Raw genomic sequence first — 25,979 nt, forward strand, 5'->3', positions numbered from 1 at the left:
GTTCTGTTGGGACAACTTTTTTTTTTTAAGGCATTGCTTAACGTACAATTTTAAGTGGTGAATAATTAGGAGTTCATTTTTGCTTCCATGTTGGTATTTTAGAGCTGTCACATATCTTAAATACAACATACGGGTTTAAAAATAAAAGCATGAGCAGTATTCACCACTTTTGCAATGAAATTATGGACTAGATTTGATATAAATTATTTAAATTTTTTTTTTTCCAACGTTTATTTATTTTTGGGACAGAGAGAGACAGAGCATGAATGGGGGAGGGGCAGAGAGAGAGGGAGACACAGAATCGGAAACAGGCTCCAGGCTCTGAGCCATCAGCCCAGAGCCCGACGCGGGGCTCGAACTCGCCGACCGCGAGATCGTGACCTGGCTGAAGCCGGACGCTTAACCGACTGCGCCACCCAGGCGCCCCTGATATAAATTATTTAAAAGTGAGTCTGGTCTAGCTACTATTTTTACATTTATTATTCTGTAAACAAAAGATGAATGGTTTCTATCATCCTGTCAAAAGCAAGGGGACTAAGCCAAGTGCTTACTGTCCATTTCAACTTACCTTTGCCAGGAATTTTAATTACTTTTCCAAGTAGGCCCTAGAGCTCTGAAGCCTGAGTTTTCTAAGGAAGTAAGAAATGGAGAAGAGGTAGGACTCAGGATGTTGTGGAGGACACATTGTTAGTAAATAGTTTGGTTGCTACTTCTTAAAAGAGGCACAGAGACGTATTTGAAAATGTTGCATGGTTGTCCCTCCTTGTTTCCCCAGTCTTTATAAAATCATGAAGCATGGGGAGGGTGGGGCTTATCATTAACTTGGAAGGCTCTTGGCTACAGATTTTGTTGAAGTTAAGTGCCAGAAAACACCAGGCACCATTTACTAGATGCTGTCTTGGTGATGCTATCAGTGTTGGAAATACTTGAGCATAAGACATGGATCCCAGAGGTTGGCAGGTTGATCACAATTTTCTAGTCCCACCCAAAAATCTCACAGTGCTACTATCATAGCCATAGTTGGCTAATTTAGTCTCTCTGTGGATGAGGAGTGATTTCTTTTTTTTAGGTTTATTATTATTATTATTTTTTTTTTTGAAAGAGAGAGAGGGAGGGAGGGAGAGAGCTTGAGCAGGGGAGGGGCGGAGGGAGAGGGAGAGAGAGAATCCTAAGCAGGCTCTGTGCTGTCAGCATAGAGCCGAAAGTGGGGCAGAACTCAGTTCAAGAACCATGAGTCAGACACTTAACCAGCTGAGCCCCCCAGATGTCCTGAAGAGTGATTTCTCCTAGCACCTTGGCTTCTTAGGAAGGTTGAAGTTGGAGGTGAGTGGCTACTGTCTTGCCTTCCTCTTATCTCTCTGGATGGTATTCCTTGTTACTTGCATATCAGGTGAAGAAAGAAGAAAGCACAAGTTGTTATATTCTAGTTCATAATATTTGCTCTCATTTCTAAGGACTAGCATAAATACAGAAAGTATTTTCTCTCCTTCCAATCCAAATTTTATTCATCAGTTGTATTTATATATGTAATAGTGATCATCACAGAAATCTTTATTTTTTTAATGTTTATTTATTTTTAAGTTTTCTAAATGTTTTTATTATTTGAGAGAGAGAGAGAGAGAGAGAGAGAGAGAGAGAGAGAGAGAGAGAATATGAAGCAGGCTCCAGGCTCTGAGCTATCAGCACAGAACCCAATGTGAGACTCCAATTCATGAACCACGAGATCAGGACTTGAGCTGAAGCCAGATGCTTAATGACTGAGCTACCCATGCGCCCTATTTATTTATTTTTGAGAGACAGAGAGAGAGAGAGAGAGAGAGAGAGAGAGAGAGAGAGAGATCATGAACGGGGAAGGAGTAAAGAGAGAGGGGAGAAGAATCTCAGCAGTCTCCACACTGTCAGCACAGAGCCTGATGTGGGGCTTGAACTCATGAACTGTGAGATTGTGACCTGAGCTGAAACCAAAATTTGTATGCTTAAATGACTGAGCCACCCAGGCATCCCCATCACAAAAATCTTTAAGTGAAAAGCATTATGAACTGATGGCCTTTCTAAGGGGATTTACTGTGGTATTAGTTTTCTTTTCCTCTATTATTGCATTGACTTTTTAAGGCATTATTCTGATTACTCTTCTTTTGCTTTGGTGAATTTTGACTTTTAATTGTGTTTTTATTATGGTATTAAGAAGATTTGCATTTATTTTTTCCTTCTGACATGAGACATAGTATTGGGGATAATCTAATTCTGGTGGTTTATTTTTAAAATTATCTTTGGGGAAACTTTTGAAGTAGAAAAAAATAAATTAATGCTATCCATTCTCAGCTCTTAAAATAGGTTGTTAGCCAAACTCTTTTGGGTTTTTTTTTAAAGATTTTATTTTTAAGTAATTTCTACACGCAATGTGGGGCTTGAACTCATGACCCTGAGGTCAAGAATTGCATCCTCTACTGACTGAGCCAGCCAGCCATCCCAAACCGATGTGATTTCTTGATCCTAATATTTTTCTTTTTTTTTTTCTTTTTCTTTTTTTTTTAATTTTTTTTTTCAACGTTTATTTATTTTTGGGACAGAGAGAGACAGAGCATGAACGGGGGAGGGGCAGAGAGAGAGGGAGACACAGAATCGGAAACAGGCTCCAGGCTCTGAGCCATCAGCCCAGAGCCCGACGCGGGGCTCGAATTCACGGACCGCGAGATCGTGACCTGGCTAAAGTCGGACGCTTAACCGACTGCGCCATCCAGGCGCCCCCTAATATTTTTCTTATCAGGAGGGGAGAACATTAAGAAATTTTTTTTTTTTTACTACAATTAGTTTGTAATTTACTGTGTTACTTTTCTTTATTTTTGTCTGTTCACAAGTACATGTTCCATGTTGAGATCTGAGGATACTGATGGGACCAGGACCATTCTCTCCCATTTATGAGCATAGACATTGATTTAGTAAGAGAATGATGATTTGGAGCAGTTAATTTTCAGCCCCCCCCCCCCCACTATGAAAATGCTTTAATGGTGGTGTCTGTACAGCATATGAGATCACAGCAGGAAAAAGAGCAAGAGACATGGCTACACACAGAGACGTAGCTTTCAGAGAACTGGTTACGAGTGAATACAGAGTTCTCACAGCGTCCATGTTTTATTGGGTATCAGCTCTGGGCCACCTCTTCCTCTGCCTCCTCTTCAAACTCACCTTCCTCCTTGACTGTGCTGTCCTGGTACTCAGACACCAGGTCACTCATGGTGCTCTCTGCTTGGTAAAGTCCATCTCATCCAAACCTTTACCTGTTTACCAGTGTGGGAAGGGCTTATGCCAGAACAAGGCTGTGAACTGCTCTGAGATACATGTGAACAGCTCCTCAATGGACGTGCTATTGCTGATGAAGGTGGCAGACATTTTTAGCACCCCCCTCCCCCGCCAGGGTGGGGTGGCACAGCTGATTTTATATTATTGGAGATCCCACTCCACAAAGTAGTTGCTGTTCTTGTTTTGGACGTTAAGTGTATGTTCACCCACCTTCCTTTATGGACATGTGGCCCTTCAACACTAGGGTCACAGTCAGGTAGTGGCTGTGGAGGAGGTCCCAGGTGGTCATCATGTTCTTGGCATCAAACGGCTGCCGAGTGAGGTCTGGCACCATCAGGGCCCAGTACTGTGGCTGCCTTGGATGGTCAGTGAGGCAAAGTCCCACTGCACTGAAGAAGTACAGGTGGGGGAAGGGCACCATGTTGACAGCCAGTGTGTGGAGTCAGCACTGAGCTGGCCAGGAAAGTGCAGGCAGGTGGTGACCCCCCCACCCATGGTGGTTGACACCAGGTGGTTGAGGTCTCTGTAGGTGGGTGTGGTCAGTTTTAGGGTTCTGAAGCAGATGTCACAGAAGCAGAAGCAAGGCCTCGTTATCGGTGCAGTAAGTTTCATCTGTGTTTTCTACCAGCCGGGTGGACCCAGAGGGTGGCATTGTAGGGTTCTGCCATCTGTCCAACACCTTGACTGAGGACACCACGCTGAATGTGTTCGTGATCCTTTCGGGACACTCCTCCCGTATCTTGCTGATGAGGAGGGTACCCATCCCAGACCCGGTTCCCCCCTCCCCCACCCAGGGAGTGGGTCAGCTGGAAGCACTGCAGGCAGTCACAGCTCTCAGCTCCTTCCTCACAACATCCAGCACCCAGTCGGCCAGCTCTGCACAATGCATGTAGGGCCCTGGACCCAGTTGTTCTCAGCACCACTCTGACCTAAGATGGAGTTATCTGGCCTAAAGATTTGCCAGGAGGGCCTGGAGCACACGCAGTCCGTGGTACCTGGCTCCCAGGTCAGTGAGCGTAGTGCAGGGCACGTACTTGCCACCTGTGGCCTCTTTGTAATACATGTAAATTTGCTCCAGCTGCAGGTCGAGGTGGCTGTGGTAAGTGCCGGTAAGGTCCGTGCCAGGCTCGTTGCTGATCACCTTCCAGAACTTGGTGCAGATGTGGTTGCTGCCCTGGCCTGTCTGCAAAGTGCAAGATCTCCCTCTTGGCGGGAGTATTGGTGGCAGTGTGGGCAGAAGGACCGGCACAAGAGCAGACCAGTGGGTGTGCAGAGTGCTCTTCAGTTTTGTTTCATTTTTTTAAAGAGTTTTTTTTTTAATGTTTATTTATTTTTGAGAGAGCACAAGCAGGCGAGGTACAGAGAGAGAGGGGGACATAGAATCCAAAGCCGGCTCTGTGCTGACAACAGAGACCCATGTGGGGATCCAACTCACAAACTGTGAGATCACAACCGAAGCCAAAGTCATATGCCCAACCGACTGAGCCACCCAGGTGCCCCTTCAGTTTTGTTTTAAACAAAATTTACATTATATAAGTTTGCCTTTTCAAAATTAGAGAATACTTTATTTTGAGATGTAATTCACATACCACAAAATTCACCTTTTTAAAGTATACAGTTCATGGATGTTGACTATATTCACAAGGTTTGAAACCATTATCACTATCTAACTGCAGAACATTTTTATCACCCAAAAAGAAACCTGGCAGTTTCTGTTAGCTTACTCCCCCTTCTTCCCTTCCCTAGCCCCTGGCAACTACTAATCTTTGTCTCTCTTGGATTTGCTGTTTCTGGACATTTTATATAAAGGGAATCATAAAATATGTGGTCTTTTGTGAGTGGTTTCTTTCACTTAGCATATTGTTTTCAAGATTCCTCAGCATTCTGGCATGTATCAATGATGAAATTATGAAGTGGGGTTTGTGAGCAAACGGCTAAGAAAGAATTCTCGAGACCTTTCTTTTTTTTTGGTGCAAAAAGGTGATTTTATTATAGTAGGGGGACAGGACCTGGGGGCAGAAAGAGCTGCCCTGGAATTGTGAGGAGTGAGTGATTATATATATTTTTAAGTTTGTGGAGGAAGATGGGTAGAGATAAAGTAGGTTTCTAAGGAATTTTGGAAGCAGGACTTTTAAGAACTTGAGGGGCTAGCTGCTGTTAAGATAAAATTACTTTTAGGGGCACCTGGGTGGCTCAGTCGGTAAGCGTCCGACTTCAGCTCAGGTCACGATCTCGCAGTCTGTGAGTTCGAGCCCCGCATCGGGCTCTGGGCTGATGGCTCAGAGCCTGGAGCCTGCTTCCGATTCTGTGTCTCCCTCTCTCTCTGCCCCTCCCCCGTTCATGCTCTGTCTCTCTCTGTCTCAAAAATAAAAATAAACATTAAAAAAGATAAAATTACTTTTAGTTTTTAATAAAAAACATTAAGGCACTAAGGGAGCCATGAGTTCCTTGAGGAAGGTCACGCTCTGCACGTGTCAGGTGTCTGTCAGTGGGCTGCAAGCTGTAAGGAGATTTAATTTAAGCTACATCTGTCTTGCTTTTGTTTCCCTCATCATCAGTACTTTTTTGGAAGGGGGATATACCCTGTTTTGTTTATCCGTTCATCAGTTGATGAGCATTTTGGTTATTGTAAGTAATCCTGCCATGAATATTCATGTACAAGTTTTTCTGTGAAACTGTGCTCTTGGTTCTCTTGGGCATATACTTAGGAGTGGAATTGCTGGATCTTTTTATAACTCTGTTTAACCTTTTTTGGAGGAACTGCCAAACTTTTCCACAGTTGTACCGTTTTACATTCCTATTGGCAGTGTGTGAGGGTTCCAATTTCTCTACGTACTCAACAACACTTGTTACTTTCCTTTTTTATTTTTTTATGGCCATACTAGTGGGTTAGAAGTAGTATCTCTTGGTATGATTTTGCATTTCTGTGATGACTAATGATGTTCAGCATCTTGTGTACACTGATCATTTGTGTATCACAAATTTGGAGAAATGTGTATTACAAGTCTTTGCCTGGGGCACCTGGGTGGCTCAGTTCGTTAAGTGTCCTGTTCATCTCAGGTCATGATCTCATGGTTCAGGAGTTAAAGTCCTGCGTTGGCCTTTGCACTAGTGGTACGTAGCCTGCTTGGGATTCTCTCTCTCTCTCTCTCTCTCTCTCTCTCTCTCTCTCCCTCCCCCTCTGACCCTCCCTCACTCGCATGCACTTTCTGTCTCTCTCAAAATCAATAAATAAACTTAAAAATAAATTTTAAAGTCTTTGCCTACTTGTTTATTATTTTAAAGTAATCTCTACACCCAACATGAGACTCAAATTCATGACCCCAAGATCAAGAGTTGCATGTTCTACCAAGTGAGCCACCCAGGTGCCTCTGTGCTAGTTTTTAAATTGGATTTTTTTATTGGCAGGTTTCTCCTTATCAGAAGTATTTACCTTATTTTAAATGTCATCCCCTAATTACTAGCAATATAATAGGGAATTGTTCTTGAATATAAAGAGTTTGTTGATGTTAGAACAATAAAGTTTTAGTCAGTATACAATTAAAAATCTAAGACTATGTACAGTAGAAAATTCCTAGTCCTCACAAACTTTGGCTATTTATTTTTTTTTTAAGTTTATTTATTTTTGAGACAGAGAAAGAGAGAAAGAATGAGAGAAAGAAGCAATAGGGGAGGGGCAGAAAGAGTGGGGGACAGAGCCTCTGAAGCTGGCTCTGTGCTGACAGCAGACAGCCCAACACAGGGCCTGAACCCACGAACCTCGAGATCATGACCTGAGCTGAAGTTGGGCACTCAACCGACTGAGGAACCCAGGCACCCCACAAACTTTGGCTATTTCTGAATAACAGAGTAAAATGCATACTCAGTTGTTTACCTAAAGAAATGTGCTTATTTATTTTCTGTTAATTATACTGTCTCATCTGGTAGGATTTAGAGTATGCAGAAGTAGTGGGCTGGTAATGAGAGGTTTAAAAATTGCATTATAAGGTAAAAGATTTAGGATTTAGCTCTAAAATTAGAAATAGTAAGTAACATTTAAAGCTAGAGTTTAGGCATTGATCCAGGGTTTTCTGAGACTTACTGTTAATAACTAAAAAAGGGATTTAAAACATAAAGGAATTTTCATGCTGTTTAAATAGGACCCAACCAAGAGAAAAAAAATGAGTGGTGCGAATACTTGTAACATTATGGGTTTCTTGGCTAGTTCAGCATTATTTTCCACATGCTTGTTGTGTTTGTGTGAATTATGAGGTATATTTTGGTACATTTTGTCATGTTTAAGGCTTTTTGGGTCGTTGGTAGGGTTTTTTGTTTTTCCATCCATAGTAAATAGAAACCAAGAATGACTTTTTAAAAAAGTTTTTTTTTTTTTAATGTTTATTTTTGAGAGAGAGAGAGAGAGACAGAGCATGAGTGGGAAATGGGCAGAGAAAGAGGGAGATACAGAATTCAAAGCAGGCTCCAGGCTCTGAGCTGTCAGCACAAAGCCCGATGTGGGTCCTGAACTCACAAGCGTGAGATCATGACTTGATCTGAAGTCGGATGCTTAACCAACTGACCCACCAAGGCACCCCCCTGAAGAATGATGTTTAAGTGCCTTTAGGTACTGCCATCCAGTACATTTGTGAATGTTGCCCCTTACTTAGGCCTAATCATAGCTCTGACTCTGCTGTTGCTTAAAAACAGCTCATTTCAGGTTGCTTGGGTGGCTCAGTCAGTTAAGCATCAGACTCTTGATTTCAGCTCAGGTCATGATCTCACTGTTCGTGAGATCAAGCCCCGTCTTGGGCTCCACTGCTTTGGATTCTCTCTCGCTCTCTCTCTCGCTCTCTCTCTCTCTACCTCCCCCCCCCCCACAATAAATAAATAACCCCAGCTCATTTTTCAATGGAAGACCATCTTTAGAACGACTCAGGGGAGAGGAGTGATGAGGCCTTTTTGTTGGGGTGTGAACTCAATAAGAATTTAAACCTGCAGGGTGTAAGTGTCTTTAAAGTATCTTCTTTTCCCTACTCATTAGGAATATAAATTCCACTTCCAGGAAGTCTTCCTGTCTCTTAGGCCCCATAGGTCCCTATCATCTAACTCCCATGGTACCCTGGACTTCACTGCAACACTCACTTCACTGGAGTCCCTTTTATGCTGGGTTTCCTCACTAGAATGTGAGCTCGAGGAGGTCCTCATTGCATCTGCCTTGTTTCCCACTATATTCCTCATGTCTGGCACACAGTGGAACTCATCAAATGAATAAATGAGTGCCCCGATCTGTGAACTGTTGGAACAACTTTACCCATTAAAATAAGAGAGGGGCACCTTAGTGGCTCAGTTGGTTAGCCTCCGACTTCAGCTCAGGTCATGATCTCACTGCTCATGAGTTCCAGCTGCGTGTCCAGCTGTGCTAACAGCTTGGCGCCTGGAGCCTCTTTTCAGATTCTGTGTCTCCTCCTCTCTCTGTCCCTCCCCTGCTAGCACTCTGTCTCTCCCTCAAAAATAAATAAACATTGGAACGCCTGGGTGGCTCAGTTGGTCGAGCATCCAAGTTTGGCTCAGGTCATGATCTCACAGTTTGTGGGTTTGAGCCCCACATAGGGCTCTGTGCTGACAGCTCGGAGCCTGGAGCCTGCTTCAGATTCTGTGTCTGCCTGTCTCTCTGCCCCTTCCCCACTCGTGTGTGCTATCTGTCTCTCTCTCTCAAAAGTAAAAATAAACATTAAAAAAAATTTTTTTTAAAAACATTAATAAAAAAACTTGTTAAATTCAAGTTTGCTTCTCTTAGAACTACAGCTGTGTATGATTTCTGTATGGGAGATTCCTTAAACTGTTGTTTAGGTAAAATACCATGTATTTCTTTCTCATAGCAACAGTATAGATAGGACACAGTGGAACGTAGTAAGGAGTCATCACAGCCTTTATGTTAGATGTGCTGTATTTCACTGGCTGAATCTGGAGGACACAACATTAGTAGCATCTATTTGTAGGTACATATTAAAAAAATAGAAAGTGATCAAGGCCAAGAGGTACCACAGCAAATTGTGATATGCAAAGTGGGAACGTAGAACAGTTTTAGGGTCCTTTTAGGGACCCATGACAGAGTCTGCTTAGAGTATGCAGTGGAACATGGGTAATAAGGAAAGTGGGAGCCAGGGCACAATGGAGCGGATGAGGGGCGGTGGAAAGAGAAAGGCCACTGGATTTTCAGATGATTGGATTATTCCTCTCTCAGGGCTGGAGACCTGGGTGGTTTTAGGTAGTTTTGTACTAAACTCAGTACTTTATATGGCATGCATAGGTAATTGTATAATTCTATTTGGAAAAAAAAAATGCCATTTAAATCTTATTTAGAGATAAGTGAAATTGATCAGAATTGTCAAGAAAAGAATCAGTCCCAACAGGTATTTATTATCTGTCATAGACACACAATCGGAGGATCCCCCTACCCACCACACGGAATAGCATAGTAGGGAGAGAGCCAAAGGTGCCACTGCTTTCCAAACCTGCGTGCCTGTCTGTATCCCCTACAACCAGGATTCTGTGACAGGTTGGGCTTAGGTTCCCACTGACCTTGTTCATAAAAGAGACTGGGCATCTTTCCAACTCTAGGCCCAAAGTGACTATGACGCTTATTCTCTCAGAGGGTCTCAGGAGAGAGCCTGAAGATCCCTGAGCCTCAGGGATGTTGCAGGGATGGCTGCGCAGGAAAGATTCCCAGGGACAGAAAAGAGGAACGTTGAAAACACATTTTGGAACCAAGTAACCAACTTGATAGCCTTATAGATATGCCCCGCTACAGTTCTGGTGTGCATCCCAGCCCTGATTTGTTTGTTGGCAGAGCCACATTAATGGCCATAGATATCCCCCAAAGTGTAAAAACATACATACTTAGAGATTCTGTTGTTTACCAAGTTATTCTTCACACAGATGGTGGTCACTAAATACTTCTTGCAGGTGGTTACCTCTCTTTTTTTCCACCCAGTAGTATTTTATTTTAAACACATTTCTTGATGGAGCCTAAACTTAAGACCAGCACATAGAAAATAAGTCAGTGTTGGGAAGCCTAAACAGTGAGGTCCTGGGTTCATCCCAGAGTGTGGAGCCTCCATAGTCATAGTGGGTGTTTTTTGTCATTTTTGTTTTTGGTTGGAAATAGTATTAGTACATGATTCTAAAGTGATGAATTTTTTTAATTAAAAATATTTTCTAATGTTTATTTTTGAGAGAGAGAGAGAGAGACAACCCTAATGGAGGAGGGGCATAGAGAGACCGAAGAGACACAGAATCTGAGGCAGGCTCCATCCAGGCTCTGAGCTGTCAGCACAGAGCCCAATGTGGGGCTCAAACTCATGGACCGTGAGATCATGACCTGAGTTGAAGTTGGATGCCCAACCAACTGAGCCACCCAGGAGCCCCGAAAGTGGTGAATTTTAATGGAGCAAAAAACTTTACTTGGAAATGATTGGTTTTTTTATCCTCACCAAAGAGAAATTGGGGGTTTCTGAGACCGTTGGAATTTCTTTGCTCTGTTATCTCTTCCCCTGGTGTGGGATGATCAAATTCCACATTTCCAGGTTGCTAGGAGACAGGCAGCCTATCTTGTAGATATTGGCATGTAAGATCTCTTTATTCTTTGGACTTCTGTATTTCTCAGAATTGTCATGCTTCTTTTCTAAACCCTAAATTATGCAGAGACAACATGATTATATGACCCAGCTCAGGAAATATAAAGCGGGTCAAAAATACCAAGCTAAGTTTAAATAAAGAACATTACTGGCTGCAGTATATTAAGGCATCATTCTTGCAAAGTCCATATTTGCCTCTCTTTGCTGCTGACTCTTTTGTGACATTTTCAGGGCACAAAAGTGGTTATGCGGGAGTAGGCTGAGAATACCCTATCTAGAGATTCATATAATGTTAAAAGTATTGCAAGTGGAGGCACCTGGGTGGCTTAGTGGGTTGAGCCTCTGATTTCGGCTCAGATCATGATCTTGCAGTTCATGAGTTTGAGCCCCATGTCGGGCTCGCTGCTGTCAGCGTGGAGCCTGGTTTGGATCTTCTGTCCCCCTCTCCCTCTGCCCTTTCCCCACTTGTGTGCATGATTTCTCTCTCTCTCCCTCAAAAACATAAATCATTAAAAAAAAAAAAGTATTGCAAGTGAACCTTGGCCCCAGGAACTCAATTTATGTGTTCTTAAAAAATAGTGTCTCAGTGTCATTTTTTTTTCTTTTTCTTTTTTTTTTTTTAAATTTGTGTGTGAGAGAGAGAGCTTGAGCAGGGGAGGAGCAGAAGGAGAGGGAGAGAGAATTCCAGGGGTGCCTGGGTGGCTCAGACTGACTTTGGCTCAGGTCATGATCCCAAGATTAATGGGTTCCATTCCCACATCAGGCTCTGCACTGACATCATGGAGCCTGCTTCAGATTCTCTGTCTCTGTCTCTGTCTCTGTCTCTCTCTCTCTCTGCTCCTTCCCTGGTCTCTCTCTCTCTCAAGTAAATAAATAAGCTTAACAAAAAAGTGAGAGAGAGAGGGAGAGAGAGAGAATCCCAAGCAGGCTCTGTGCTGTCACCAGGGAGCCTGATGCAGGACTGCATTCCACAAACCTTGAGATCATGACCTGAGCTGAAATTAAGAGTCAGACACTTAACTGCCTGAGCCACCCAGGTGCTCCCAGTAACTCTATTTAAATAATTTACTGATGGGGGGTGGGGAGGTCCTAGGATCATGTGGCTTTACTATAGCTATTTTGCCCTATATGCTTTCCTTAAAAGGAAAATTCATCTTACATTACCATACAGTTTTTTGGGGAGGGCCTTAAGTTTAACGTTAGAGTACTAGGGTTCAAAAAAAATGTGCCTAGATGGTAGATGTTGATAATTTGGCACCAGAATTCTTCTGAAATTGAATACATTGCAATATGTTTAAAAAAGTTTTTATTTATTCATTTTGAGAGAGACAGAGCAAGTGGGGAGGGACAGAGAGAGAGAGAGAGAGAGAGAGAGAGAGAATCCCAAGCAGGCTCCTCACTGTCAGCTTGGAGCCTGATGTGGGGCTCGACCCCATGAAACTCAAGATTGTGACCTGAGTTGAAACAAACAGTTGGACGCTTAACCAACTGAGCCACCCAGGCACTCCTGAATACATTGCAGTATTAATCAGAAGTTTTTTGTTGGCTTCTGATTTTGAATGGCATAGGGATTGGAGACTGAGATGGTTAGTTAAAATTTAAGGAATTCAGGAGCTCTGCTTCATGTTACCACCAGTCAGGCTCTCTGTTTTCCTGTCTGAATTCAACGTAGAGTTTTTTGTAGCAGTTGGTTTAGAAGGGTATGTGTTTTGGGAGTGGCTCAGTTGGTTCCCTGTATCATGATGGCCCACAGCAGGACCCAGACCCCTGAGTCAGTTACATCGATAAATACGGTTATTACTTTACAGATGGACTCCCATTCTCAGCCAGTTCATCTTTTTTAAATGAGCTGTAGTTTATTGTCACACTATAAGAATTAAATCTAATGTCTTTGTTCTATGAAGATGAGTTTGAGTAGATCGTCCAGACTGGCAATGACAGGAAGACACCCTTTTCATTGTGAGTTATTTGGAGTAACTGGGGTTGTAGATTTGACCGAGAAAGTCTCTGAGATAGGGAAGAGGGAGATTTACTGACAGAGGTTATTTGTAGAATTATGTAGAATTTAATGTTTTCGTAAAGGTCTTAATTACTTAAGATTTAATTTCTATGTGCAGACCGAATATAATGGTAAACCTTGGTTTGGTATGATTTAGCTTTGTTTCAACAGATGATGATTGGATTGTTTTTCTAACTTAAAAAATTACATGAGTGGTAAATGTTCATTACCAAAAATTCAGTATACATATAAACAAGAAAAAGGAAAAATTCCCTTATGATTGTATCAGCTAGAGGTAAACATTGTAAACTGTAGATGTCTATCATTCTAACTTTCTTGTCTTCACTTAACTGTCTTTCAAAAGCAAATTATGTTTTGCCTGCTATTTGGTAAATTTTGCTTTTTTTCATGTACAGCATAAATACCCATTCAAGCCATCACATTTTATTTTTATGGGTGCTTAGTAATCCTTTGTGAGATGACCTATAATTTATTTAAAAGTCCCCCATGATTGGAATTTAGGTTGTTTCTATATTTTGCTGCAGTAACATTAATATCTACCCTTTTGCCCCTTTATTTCCTTAGGATAAATTCCTGAGAGTAGAGTACTTTGTTTCTTGCTTTAAAAAATATATATATTTTTAAAATTTTTTTCAGTGAGAGAGCAAGAAAGAGCACGAGTGGGGGAGGGGCAGAGAGAGAGAGGGAGACAAAGAATCCAAAGCAGGCTCCAGGCTCTGAGCTGACAACACAGAGCTTGATGCGCGGCTCGAGCTCACAAGCCGTGAGTGAGATCATGACCTGAACTGAAGTGGGAGGCTCAACTGACTGAGCCACCCAGGCTCCTGAGAGTAGAATACTTTGTAAAGGATTTGTACGTTTTAAGATTTTTGAAACACATTGCCAGATAGCTTTCCAGAAAGCTATTCCAGAAAGGCCATTCCAGTTTTCAGTTTCTTCTCTAATTGGCTTTATACTTGGATTAAAATGTGGAATTTTTATTTAGTTGCAGAATGAGGAAGAGCCTGGAGAGCCAGAACAGGCTGTAGGTGACGCTCCTCCACCTTACAGCAGCATCTCTGCAGAGAGTGCAGGTAGGTAACCCGCAAGGTGACTCTTGAACTCATGAAATGCACTTAGCCAGAGACTTGTCCAGTGTGTGTTTGTCTTTGCCTTTGCTTCAGCTTTCCTTAAGAAGTCTTTGACGTTGTTTGTAGTTTGTAGCCGGAAGTGAAAAAAACTCATGTTACTTTTCTGAAAAACACTTAAAACCCCATCTCAGTATGTCTTTTTTATGGAATTCCGTTTCATTCCAATAGGCCCTTCATAAAAAGGAAGTAGAAATTCAGGAACTAGGTGATCACCTGATTTTTTTTCTTTTTGTAGTTTCCTCACTAATTGTTTTGCTCTTTGTGATTTTAGTGCCTGCGACCTGGAACATAGTACATTTGATTGATTTGTGCTAGTAAATTCTTAATTTAAAAGAAAAAAAACAAAACTAAAAGTCTCTCAGTTCTTTCATAATATTCCTCATAGTTCAAGCCCTCCTTGAATAATCTTTTGTCTTCACATTTTACGCCGAATTATCTATTTAATTTTCACATACATACATAGAAGGGATGGGGAAAAAGAAAGAAAATCTCAACAGTTGAGGACTTTTGGTAGTTTAAAGCTTCCTGATAAGCAGTTCTGCTTTAATTGCTGAAAATGGACCAGTTTTGATGGAACCTCTTCATTTTCTCTAAGAGAGAAATGTGGCATGAAATCATGCATGGTGCCACCATTGAACCCATCCTACTGCCAGGGTAGGTAGGCAAGTTGAAGACAGCATTTATCCCAAAGAGCCTCATAATCCTTTTCAATACAGTATTTGGGCAGCTATTGTCAGTTGATGAGGGCTTACTCTGGTTGGTAGTCTCTGGGGCCCTGAGGCTGCCGTTTAATTAAGAAGAACACAGGTCAGAAAGTTTTTTCCCTCTACTCTGGCTTCAAATTTTGAACTCTGTATCCTTGTATTAAGATTCTTTTATTTATAAGCATCTAAAACTAACAATGCTAACTTCCGGTTTTTGAGGAATTGCAGGGTGTCTCCTTGAATCAAATTAAGATGAAAACACCAAGACTTGGGAAAGAATTGCAAAGCCATGCCGTATTTACTCATTTCTACCCAGACTATAAGTACTAGTTATCCATTAAATACATCCACTGAAAATTTAACTCATTAATAAGAAATTTGGTTCCTGTTTTTTTAATGATAAAAGTCTTTTATATTTAGCTACCCAGAATTATTAAGAGGTAATTTTTTTCCTGAATATCTGAGTTTGTACTTTCTGTAATTGTAAAAAGTTAGAACCTTTTTTGAGACAAATCTTTTTCAAACACTTCCCTCCCTTATTCACTTATATCTCATATTCTTTGTTTACATTTTTTCTTATGATTTAGGGATTGCAACCAGACACATTATCTGGAAGATATTCTGTTCTATACTATAGTGATGCCTTTATTCATTGACATTTGTAGAACTTTGATTCAAGAATCAGATTCTCCCTTAGCTGTCAGATGGTATTTCCCATAGCTGTCCTTACAGAAATCCCTTTAATCTTTCTCTTTTGTTGTTGTTAATCTTGCTGTGGCCCTCAACAGCAAAAAACAAAGCTTCTTGAGATTGGGTATAAAGTAGAGGTAAACTACTTTTAGAATAGAGCCTGAAGAATACTCTTGTGAATAAAGTCTTTGGATTTTATAGCATTTCGTCTAACTACACAGAAGCCTTTAAAACAAACAAATAAAATACGTAAGTAATACATAAAAATAAAATAAAATAAACACCCAAACTTTTAACTTCCTGAGTCTCTACTGAGCTCTTTGAGTTTCAGATGAGTGAAGTTTCAGGGAAATCTTTTTTAGGGATCATAAGTTACTCAAGAACATTAATTTTTTGTGTATGAACTGGGGTTTTCCATTTTGACTTTTTTTTTAAAAAGGAAACCTCTAAAATGGTTTAAATGGCCTTTTCCCCCTTTGTTGTTAAATTAACATTGCTAATTTTTTTTCAGATAAATGCTATGTGTACCTGTTACTCCATTTATGAGGAAAGTGATTAGAAACAATATGACACATGCATGTTGGTAGGGAAAAAAAAGAGCACAAGTCATTATTTCGCACACTCTACGTATTTTAATTTGTGATATATAAATTGAACAGTCTAACAAATATTGGTTGTTGTTCTGAATGTATTAAATAAACTTGAAAGATTGTCACTAAACTTTTCTTGGTAACTTAAAATGATGTGAGTATGTATATTGATGGATCCCATTACAAAATATTTTGAAATAGGGAAATACACATGTTGTTAATTTTCTTCAACTTAAGGTGGTAGGTGTCAGTTTTATTCATGTATTCAGAATTACTATGGCAGTAGGCTAATTTAAATTGTACATTTCTGTTTGTAATAACTTAGTTTGACTTGAGAAATAAAAAGAAATTTGATAGAAGATTATGCAGTGTTTTATAATGTATGTATCACATTAATTATATATGTATGTATTACATTAATGTATATATTATAATGTATGTGTGTGCATGTATCTTAAATAATAATTTTGACATGGAAAAAAGTTCTTTAAATTGGGTTAGGTGGCAGCTTTAGTTTCAATAACACATTTTCCTATATTTTCTTCTAAAAGCTTTAATATTTTATTTTCATATGTAGATTTATATTCCATCTGATATTGTTTTTTTCTGTATAGTGTAAGATAGTGGTCAAGATGATTTTGTTTTTCTGTATGGATCAGCAGTTGGTACAGCACCATTTATTAAAAAGACCATTCTTTCTTCCCTGCCTTACAGTGTCACCTTTGTTGTAAATCAGATGACCATATTATGTGTGGATCTCTTTCTGGACTCAGTATTCTAATGTTTATTTATTTTTGAGAGAGAGCGACATAGAGTGAGCAGGGGAGGGGCAGAGAGAGGGAGACACAGAATCCGAAGTGGGGTCCAGGTTCCAAGCTGTCAGCATGGAGCCCGACACAGAGCTTGAACCCACGCATGAACCGTGAGATCGTGACCTGAACCGAAGTTGAATGCTTAACCGACTGAGCCACCCAGGCACCCCTGGACTCATTTTTTTTGTTCTTTGGTCTGTTTATTTATCCTTGTGCCCATCCCCTACTATTTTAATTGTAGAGCTTTATAATCTTGATATCTGGTAATGTAGGTCCTTCACACTTAACTGCGCTTCAAGATTGCTTTGGTTTTTCTTGGCCTTTTGCATATATATACATTTTACAATTAAATAGGCTTGTCAGTTTCCATAAACTGTAACAAAAGAAAACAGTAATTCTGCTAGAATTCTAGTTAGAATTGCACTGAATCTGGGATCAGTTGGAAGAGCATTAACATCTTTATAATACTGCTTCCAGTCTGTAAACATGATATATCTCTCCATGTAATTAAGATCTTCTTTAATTTCTCTCGGTAGTATTTTATAGGTTTCAACATTGAGTACTTATATATTTATTACTAGATTTACTTCTCATGTTGTTGTAAAAAATGGTCCATATATAATTTTACTTTCTGTTTGTTGCTGGTATATGGAAATACAATTGATGATTTATATCTATCCAGAGACTTTGCTAAATTCATATATTAATTCTAATAGGCTGTCTGTAGGTTCTCTTGAATTTTCTGGGTCTATAATCATGTCATCCATGATTAAGGATAGTTATTTCTTTTCTTCTAATACTTCTGTCTTGTATTTCCTTTTCTTGCCATATTATATGAACTAGTAGGATCTTTAAGGTAATGTTTGATAGGAAGTAGTGACAGTAGGCATTTTTGTCTAATTCTAATCTTAGGGGAGAAAGCTTTTAAAAATTTGCAATTAATTATGATATTGACTCTAGGTATTTTGTAGAGACTTATGATCAAATTAAGGAAGTTTTATTCCTAATTTGCTAAGTGTTTTTATTATCAGTAGGTGTTGAATTGTGTAAAATGCTTTTTGTGTCCATGTGAATACAATAGAATTTTTCTTTTTTCTGTTAATGAGGTGAATTGTATTGATTGATGATTTCAATAATATATTACAGTAAAATTGGAAGTTAATTACAATTAACCAGAAGAAAAAGAAGAGAGAAAAATGTTAATCTTGATGAACTATAGGACTTTTTTCAAAATGTTTGTTTTTTAAAAAAAATGGTGTAGAAATTTAATAGATTTTTAAATATATCTTTTCTAATAAATATTGAGTTCCTTATCATAGAAGTTAATGAGAATGAAGATACATTAAAAAGAGGAAATGAAAGATTTAATTCAGATAAATGATGGCTCTTTAACTGAATTAGTTACCTGAACCGATTAGGCACATCATAGAAAACAGTACCTGGTAAAACTAATGGGTAAGAATCAAAGTGCCAGAATAAACTCGTGAGAAATGAATTTTAACTTTTTTATTAAGTTGGTTTTCCTCTTTGTAATTGGGAGGAAACTATGGTGCACCTTACAGACACACAGGTGATGTATTTTTGGCTTAAATGTTGTCTTTATGCCACTGTTAATACTGAGTGCCTTTGGTGAACATATCAAGTGACAGTTGAAAAAAGTGTTCCACGGCATTTGGGAGGGAAGGCAAAGTGATTTAAATGAATCTGCTTAAATAATTAAAAGGTGGATGAATTTAAAAATCATTCTCAATCTCTTATATTCTTATATGAACAGTTTGGTTCAATTATTCTGTATGTACCCTTAGAAGTATGGCTGGTTTTTGTTTTCCAGAGTTAGTAGAAATCATCTTTTTCCTGCGTTTAGCTAATGGTCAGTTAATTATGACTTCCTTTTTATTCTGCAGCATATTTTGACTACAAAGATGAGTCTGGATTTCCAAAGCCTCCGTCTTACAATGTGGCAACAACACTGCCCAGTTATGATGAAGCTGAGAGAACAAAGGCTGAGGCTACTATCCCCTTGGTTCCTGGAAGAGTAAGTCCAAATTACCATGTTACTTGCTGGCTGCTTTATGGGAATTAGGGTCTCTTCATTACCCACTTTTTTTTTTTTCATTACCCACTTTTGATGTATTGCTTATGATTGTACTAATTCATAAACGTACAGTTAATTTTTTATTGTTTAAATTGTAGTTAAGATAGAATGCAGTATTGGTTTCACGAGTACAAGTCAGTGATTCATCACTAACATACAACACCCTGTGCTCATCGCACCAAGTGCCGTCCTTAGTACCCATCACCTGTCTAGCCCATCCCTCCGTCAACCCATAGTTTGGTCTCTGTCATTAAGAGTCTCTTCTAGTTTGTTTCCCTCTTTTCTCCCCCTTCCATATGTTCATCTCTTTCGTTTCTTAACTTCCACATACGAGTGAAATCATAAGGTATTTGTCTTTCTCTCATTGACTTATTTTGCTTAGCATAATGCATTCTAGCTCCATCTATGTCACTGCAAATGGCAAGGTTTCATTCTTTTTGATGGCTGAGTAATATTCCATTGTGTGTATATGTGTGTATACACACACGTGCACACATACCACATCTTTAGCCATTCATCAGTCAGTGGACATTTGGGGTCTGTCCATAGGTTGGCTATTGTTGATAATGCTGCTATAAACATTGGGGTGCATGTGCTCCTTTGAATTTGTATTTTTGTATCCTTTGGGTAAATACCTAGGAGTGCAGTTGCTGGATCATAGGGTAGGTCTATTTTTAGTTTCTTGAGAAAGTACAACTATTTTTTAAAAAAACAAGTACATTTTCTTTTGGGATAACAAACTCCTACCTCTTCCTGAAAGTGATGTGGTAAAAGTTACAAATCAGCAAAAAAAAAATCATTAGTCAGGCCAGTTTAAATTTTCCCTGTATCTCTACTTCCACCACCATTTTCTCAACTTTCCTGCCCTAACTGAAACGTCTTAGAGCAGGGGCTGATTTAGGAAATACACTGACTTTGCCTTGATCTACACATTTCATGTTTTGGCGTTAGGTAGATAGGGAGATTTATGGAGAGAATAAGTTCATCTTTATAGAATTAAACTTATGAAACTTATAACAGGGCCCCAGCAATTGTCTAGGTGAATCTCATGTCACCAGCAGTCCAGACCACTCCTGTGTCTGTGAGGACATAGTGAATTCGGATCCTGTAGGTTGCGTGTGATGAAAGCCAGTGGGAGATTTTAAGGCACTCTTTGTTCTTGATGTCACATCTGCAAGTGACTAGATGTGATTTCATAAATACTCATCCAGGTTAAAGCTGATGGCAGGTAGGGCCTTGGGCCAGTATTGGGAAAATGTAGAGTAGGGGTAGTCAGGGTTCCACATTCATCCCGAGAGGAAACTAGAGTGAACAATAAGAACAAAAACAGAGGTTTAGCCGGGACAGTGCAGTGGCATAGGCCCCAGAAGTTCAGGCCTTAGGGTAGAGGACTGTTGACAGACCATACCTACTATGAGGAGTCAGGCTCCTAAAACCACTACTTGATAGAAATAATAGTTCATAAGCCTAGACTAGGCTGATTCCATATGGTAGTGTGTGCTCAGTTCTTATAGTTTCCAGGGAGAAACTACCAACCTTCAAGGAGCTTATTGTCTAAGGACAAAACAGTCTTCATATAATACTGGAAGCCAGCGACATGCTTGGCATGTACTCAGTTTCTAGTATATTGTTTCCAGTCCTCACAACAACCTTGCAAGATGGAGATTATATTATCCCCATTTTACAGAATTGAGCCCAGGGAAATTAAGTAATTTGCGCAGTCATAATAGCTAATAAGTAGCACAGGTGAGAGTCACACCCAGGTATTCTAGACTCTAAAGTCCTATGTGTATTCTGTAGTTCCCTTAGATTATATGGTAACTGTCCCATGGAAATAGACCAGGAGATTAGCTCTGATTAATAACAGAACTCCTTAGAATACTTTTATTTGACAAGGATACATATTTAGGAGCCTGTTAAATGTTATTTAGCAAACATGTATAGACCACTTTTTTTTTTTTTTTTTTTTTTTACAATGTGCTATGTATTTTGTAATGGATAGGTAGAAAGTTTTGAATAAGGCAGTACTCCTGCTATACAAGAACTTAAAGACAGCTGGGGAAAAGGCCCCCAAATACCAGTATCTAAGCAGCACAGGTGCCGTGAGCATGAAGAACTGTGACTTTTTACTATGTGATTGTGGGGGAAATGGGATTTGAAGTGGATCCTGAGTTTTGATGGATAAGAACATTCCAAAAGGAAAAGTCCAGAAAGCAGACATGAATTTAGCCTGTGTGGGAAAGGGTCTATGAATGTAGTACTTGATTTTGCTTGAGCAAAGAGTTTGTGACCAGACTATAGGCTGTAGAATGTTTTGAATGCTAGGTTGAGGCATGTAGGCTTATGTGTGGGTCACAAGAATCTTTGTGAAAGTTTTTGAGCAGGGATATGATAAGACAAGTATGGTGTTTTAGAAACATTAACCCAGCAGCAATTTGTAGGAGGAATGATAGTACAGATACCAAGGACAGGAAGAACAGTTAGAAGGCACCTACAAGGAGCACCTGGGTGGCTCAGTTGGCTAAGCATCAAACTCTTGATTTAGGCTCAGGTCATGTTCTCACAATGAGTTCGAGCCCTGAGTCAGGTTCTGCGCGTACAGTGCAGATTCTCTTTCCCTCTCCATCTGCCCCTCTGCGGCTTGCGCATGTGCTCTGTCTCAAAAGTAAATAAATAAACTTTTTTTTTTTTTTAAAGAAGGCACCTGCAGCATTACTAGAAATTACTTGCCTGTCTTTCTGTAGTATATCTTTGAGTATTTATGCAAAAAAAAAAAAAAACCCAATTAGTTTCTAATTAGGCAAGGCCTTATTTTTCCTAATATGAAGTCAGAAACTGGGTACTTAGTATTTTAAAAAAACAAAACAAACACAGTCTTGTAAAAATTTCTTCCTTCCTTCCTTCCTTCCTTCCTTCCTCCCTCCCTCCCTCCCTCTTTTGAGAGAGAGAGAGGGTGCAAGTGATCGAGAGGCAGAGAGAGAGAAGCAGGGTTTACTTGAAGCAAGGCTTGAGCTCACCCAAAGCAGGACTCACGCTCACCTGATGCAGAACTCGAACTCACAAACAGCAAGATCATGACCTGAGCCAAAGTCAGATGCTTAACCGGCTGAGCCACACAGGTGCCCCTCCTTTTTTTTTTTTTTTTTTTTAACAGTTTGTTTATTTTGAGAGAGAAAGCACTTTTTTTTGAGCGAGGGGCAGAGAGAGGGAGAGGGAGAATTCCAAGCAAATTTGTTTATTTTGAGAGAGAAAGCACTTTTTTTTGAGCGAGGGGCAGAGAGAGGGAGAGGGAGAATTCCAAGCAAATTTGTTTATTTTGAGAGAGAAAGCACTTTTTTTTGAGCGAGGGGCAGAGAGAGGGAGAGGGAGAATTCCAAGCATGTTCCAGTGCTGTCAGCACAGAGCCCAATTCAGGGCTCAAACCCATGAATTGTGAGATCATGACCTGAGCCAAAGTTAGACACTTAACCGACCGAGCATCCAGGTGATCCTCTTGTAAAAATTTGTGACAGGAGACGAAGTGTGTTAACTTTGAAATGGAAGCTGCCCCTTACTTTTCCATTTCTCCAGTACACCCTCCCCAGGTGAATGCTAGCTTGTTATGGATTTCCCAGCCTCCTTTCTGTCTGTGTAGGGTGAGTTTGGATTGTCCCTAAAGGGTTTTTTTTCCCTTTTTTTCCTTTTGTGCATTTGAGGAACCTTCATTGGACTGTGTACAAATCTGGCTTTTACTTTTAAGTGTATATTCATATGTGTTTCAGTATTTCAACACATAACGTACATCAGTTGAAAAGGTGGGCCACATGGTTAATGGTGGTCAGGGTCCTGTTCCTCCTAGACTTGGAGTAATATGTTTTCAAGTTACGATGGAAAGGATCCTCACCGCCAATAAGCTTGGAAGTGAGGTTGTTTCAGACCTTTATGCTAATGTGAACAAAATGGTTGTAAAGTTGAGCACTGGGCAGCCCCACAGCCTCTTCATGTGTGATCTTGCTATTCTTTTTCTCCCATGTCTTATAAAAATTTGAACTTCTTAATTAGGTCCTGGATTACTAATATCTGGGCCCTCAGCAGGCCCTGAGTTACTGATTCTAGAATGTAAGGCAAATTTAAGCCAAATATGTATTTTTTCTTTACATATATTTGGGTGAATACTTCTCTTTGAACTTTATAATTTTTGAAGTGTATTCTTAAAGAACTTGGGTTATAAAATGAGCAGTTCATTTAGAAAACTATAGAGGTAGAAGAAAGATTTGCTTGTTCTCTAATTGTATCTTTTACTTAAAAGACAAAATGAAATTTTTAACACATACTGAACCTTAATGCTCATCATTTTGAATTGAGCCTAAGTGGTAAATTTTCTCCTTGGTACTCACTTTATTCCTTTCCTTGTTTTTCTTGATGCTTTTCATTTGCCTACAAATAATTCATCTTGATTTTACCTTTCTCTTGTCATTTAGGATGAAGACTTTGTGGGTCGGGATGACTTTGATGATGCTGACCAACTGAGGATAGGAAATGATGGGATTTTCATGTTAACTTTTTTCAGTAAGTACACATAGTAGGACCACCTCTCACCAACCAGAGTGCTTTGAAGTATGGCCGTATCTTGACTGAATTAAAATGACTAGTTGAACTAATATTTTAATACATTGTATGCATTTGATGCCTCTTATTGAGATGTTCAGAACTTAGTATACATTTTTCTTAATATTCCTTCTGTTTGTCTTCTCTTATGTCTATAGAAAATATAACTGAAGTAGTTATGGGGATGCTGTATTTTTACATGAGCTAATAAGTAAGCCTCATCTTTTAGGTCTGCCAGGATCCTTGGCATTGCTCCTACTCAGACCTGACCTGTAGAGTAGGAATTGAAGACCTTAGTCTGATTGATTTTGCCTTTTTTTTTTTTTTTTTTTTTTTTTTGCAAGCTTCTATTTTCTGACAGATCAAAGTCAGCCGAATTTTTTTTCCCCTCCTTGATGTTATTTTGCATTTATCTGTTCCTGAGTGTCACTTAGAAGTGAGCAACCATTTTTTAAATTTGCGGTATTAAAAAGATTAGATATAAAGGAAATGCAGTGCTTTTAGAGGCGATGCTATGTAGCTGTCAAGATTCATAGAAGTAGGACGATGAATAACTTGAATCAGATTATTTTATTTACTGAAGTGTAACACATAAAAGGGCACAAGTCATAAGTATACAGTTAGGTGAATGTTAAGGCATTTTTGAAAGTGAATAGCAATAGATATGTTTTCTTGTTTGCTTTTGGGAGGAAGACAGAATCGATGTAGGAGGTAAGGGAAGTGTTATGGTTGATGGGCTGGGCTTTTATCCTTGGAAAAACCATTTAAGCAAAAGCAAGTGTAGAAGGCACTCTTACCATAATAACAGGACATGTTTGACATGTTTTTTTTTCTTCTCTGCCTTTACAGTGGCATTCCTCTTTAACTGGATTGGATTTTTCCTGTCTTTTTGTCTGACCACCTCAGCTGCAGGAAGGTATGGGGCCATTTCAGGATTTGGTCTCTCTCTAATTAAGTGGATCCTGATTGTCAGGGTAAGTTGTATACCAGAAAAGATAGACCCTTTGAGAAACAAGAAGTGGAATAAGTTTGAATATTTGATTTTTTTTTTCATGTGTTGTTGCTTAGCGTTATCTCTACATTTAAAATGATTTTAGGTTTGTCTTTATTCTGGCTTCATGAAGTTGAAACTAAATCATTTGCAGTTGGTTCATGCATGCAAGTCTTATACTTAAATCTAGTGAATATTGGTGGCCCCAAGGTATCTATCTTACAGGTTGTTCACAAGTTGCTTTCTCTGCTTTTAATGTTTATAATAGGATAATATGTGTGTTTGTTCTGAAATGAGTTGTTTTTATGACAAAAAGAAAGATAACACTTCTTTGGTGTCTCATTAAAAATAGGCATTCCTCTCACCCTCTCAATAATTCTACTAAAGTTTTAGTTTATCTTTCTTCTTCCCTCTTTCTTTCACTTTGTTTCTCCCCCCTTCTTCCCTCTCTTCAGAGCTCTCTTCCTCCCTCCCCTCCAGGGTTGTTTATCAGTAGCATCAGTGGTTATACCAAAATGTCTGGGAGCTGAAACTGTTTAACAAGTGCTACTCCATTAGGGGACTTTATCTCTACAGTATATTAGAGAGAAATCATCAGTGATCTGGGAGTTATCAGGTAGTCACAATTGTTGAAGTAATTTATACTTAAAAAAAATCTAGTCTCTTAAAGTATACTGCGATTTCATATAAGTTTATTGCTTTTATAGATAAAAATCAATGTATCCATCATAAATTGGCATTATAAACTAATTAATGGATGTTGACTGACAGGTGGAGTTTTTCAAATTTATTTATTTTAACCAGTTGTTAACATTTTTAGGATTGCAAGTTCCTTTGAGAGTCTGGTAAAAGTTAAGGACTTTTCCCCCAGACGGCTAATATATATTCATCTGAGACAAGCCTTCAGGTTAAGAGCCTGAGTCCTAAAGAGGTTTCTCGTTCCTTCTGTCTTAAATTGTTATTCTATTAGGAGATAAAATGCTATATTTTAACACTGAGATTGTGTTAAATTCTTGGACACTGAAGCCCCCGGTAGAAAACAGAGATAAAATTAGTTACCAATCTTTTTTGTAACTAAAATTTTCAGAGCTGACTAAATTTTAAAACTGAATTGAGTGAATCAACTTGTATCAGGATGGCCTGGTCTGTAACAGAAAACGGGTTCAACATGGCTTAGAAAACCGTGGAGCACATTTATTTCCCATGAAAACAAGCCCTGATGTGGGGGATAGTTAAATCAGCGTGTTATTGACATCATTAGGGACAGTTGCCGCTTCTGCTCAGCATGTTAGTACAGCTGCTCCTCCCTCAGGGTGAAAACGGCCATAGCAGTTTCAAGGCATCACAGCAGAAGCACAGCAGTGCTCAGCAGAAGAAAGACAACTGTTTCTTCTCTTGCTTTTCTCTCCACATGCAAGAAGACCTTAGCAGCCCTCAATTCCCA

The 25,979-nt window shown here is 39.5% G+C and overlaps 1 protein-coding gene and 1 pseudogene across 1 annotated transcript in view; one reads left to right on the plus strand and one right to left on the minus strand.

Moving 5' to 3' along the window:
* The window catches only part of NDFIP1 (Nedd4 family interacting protein 1), a 57,245-nt gene that overhangs the window by 18,630 nt on the left and 12,636 nt on the right, over positions 1-25,979 (plus strand). The window contains exons 2-5 of the mRNA XM_043589753.1: positions 13,922-14,009; positions 18,767-18,897; positions 23,418-23,505; positions 24,394-24,518. Coding sequence (XP_043445688.1) covers positions 13,922-14,009; positions 18,767-18,897; positions 23,418-23,505; positions 24,394-24,518 — 432 coding nt within the window. The remainder of the gene's footprint in view (positions 1-13,921; positions 14,010-18,766; positions 18,898-23,417; positions 23,506-24,393; positions 24,519-25,979) is intronic.
* LOC122496038 lies at positions 3,143-8,517 on the minus strand (annotated as a pseudogene).

This window comes from Prionailurus bengalensis, chromosome A1, assembly GCF_016509475.1.
Source record: "Prionailurus bengalensis isolate Pbe53 chromosome A1, Fcat_Pben_1.1_paternal_pri, whole genome shotgun sequence".
Classification (NCBI taxonomy): Eukaryota; Metazoa; Chordata; class Mammalia; order Carnivora; family Felidae; genus Prionailurus; species Prionailurus bengalensis.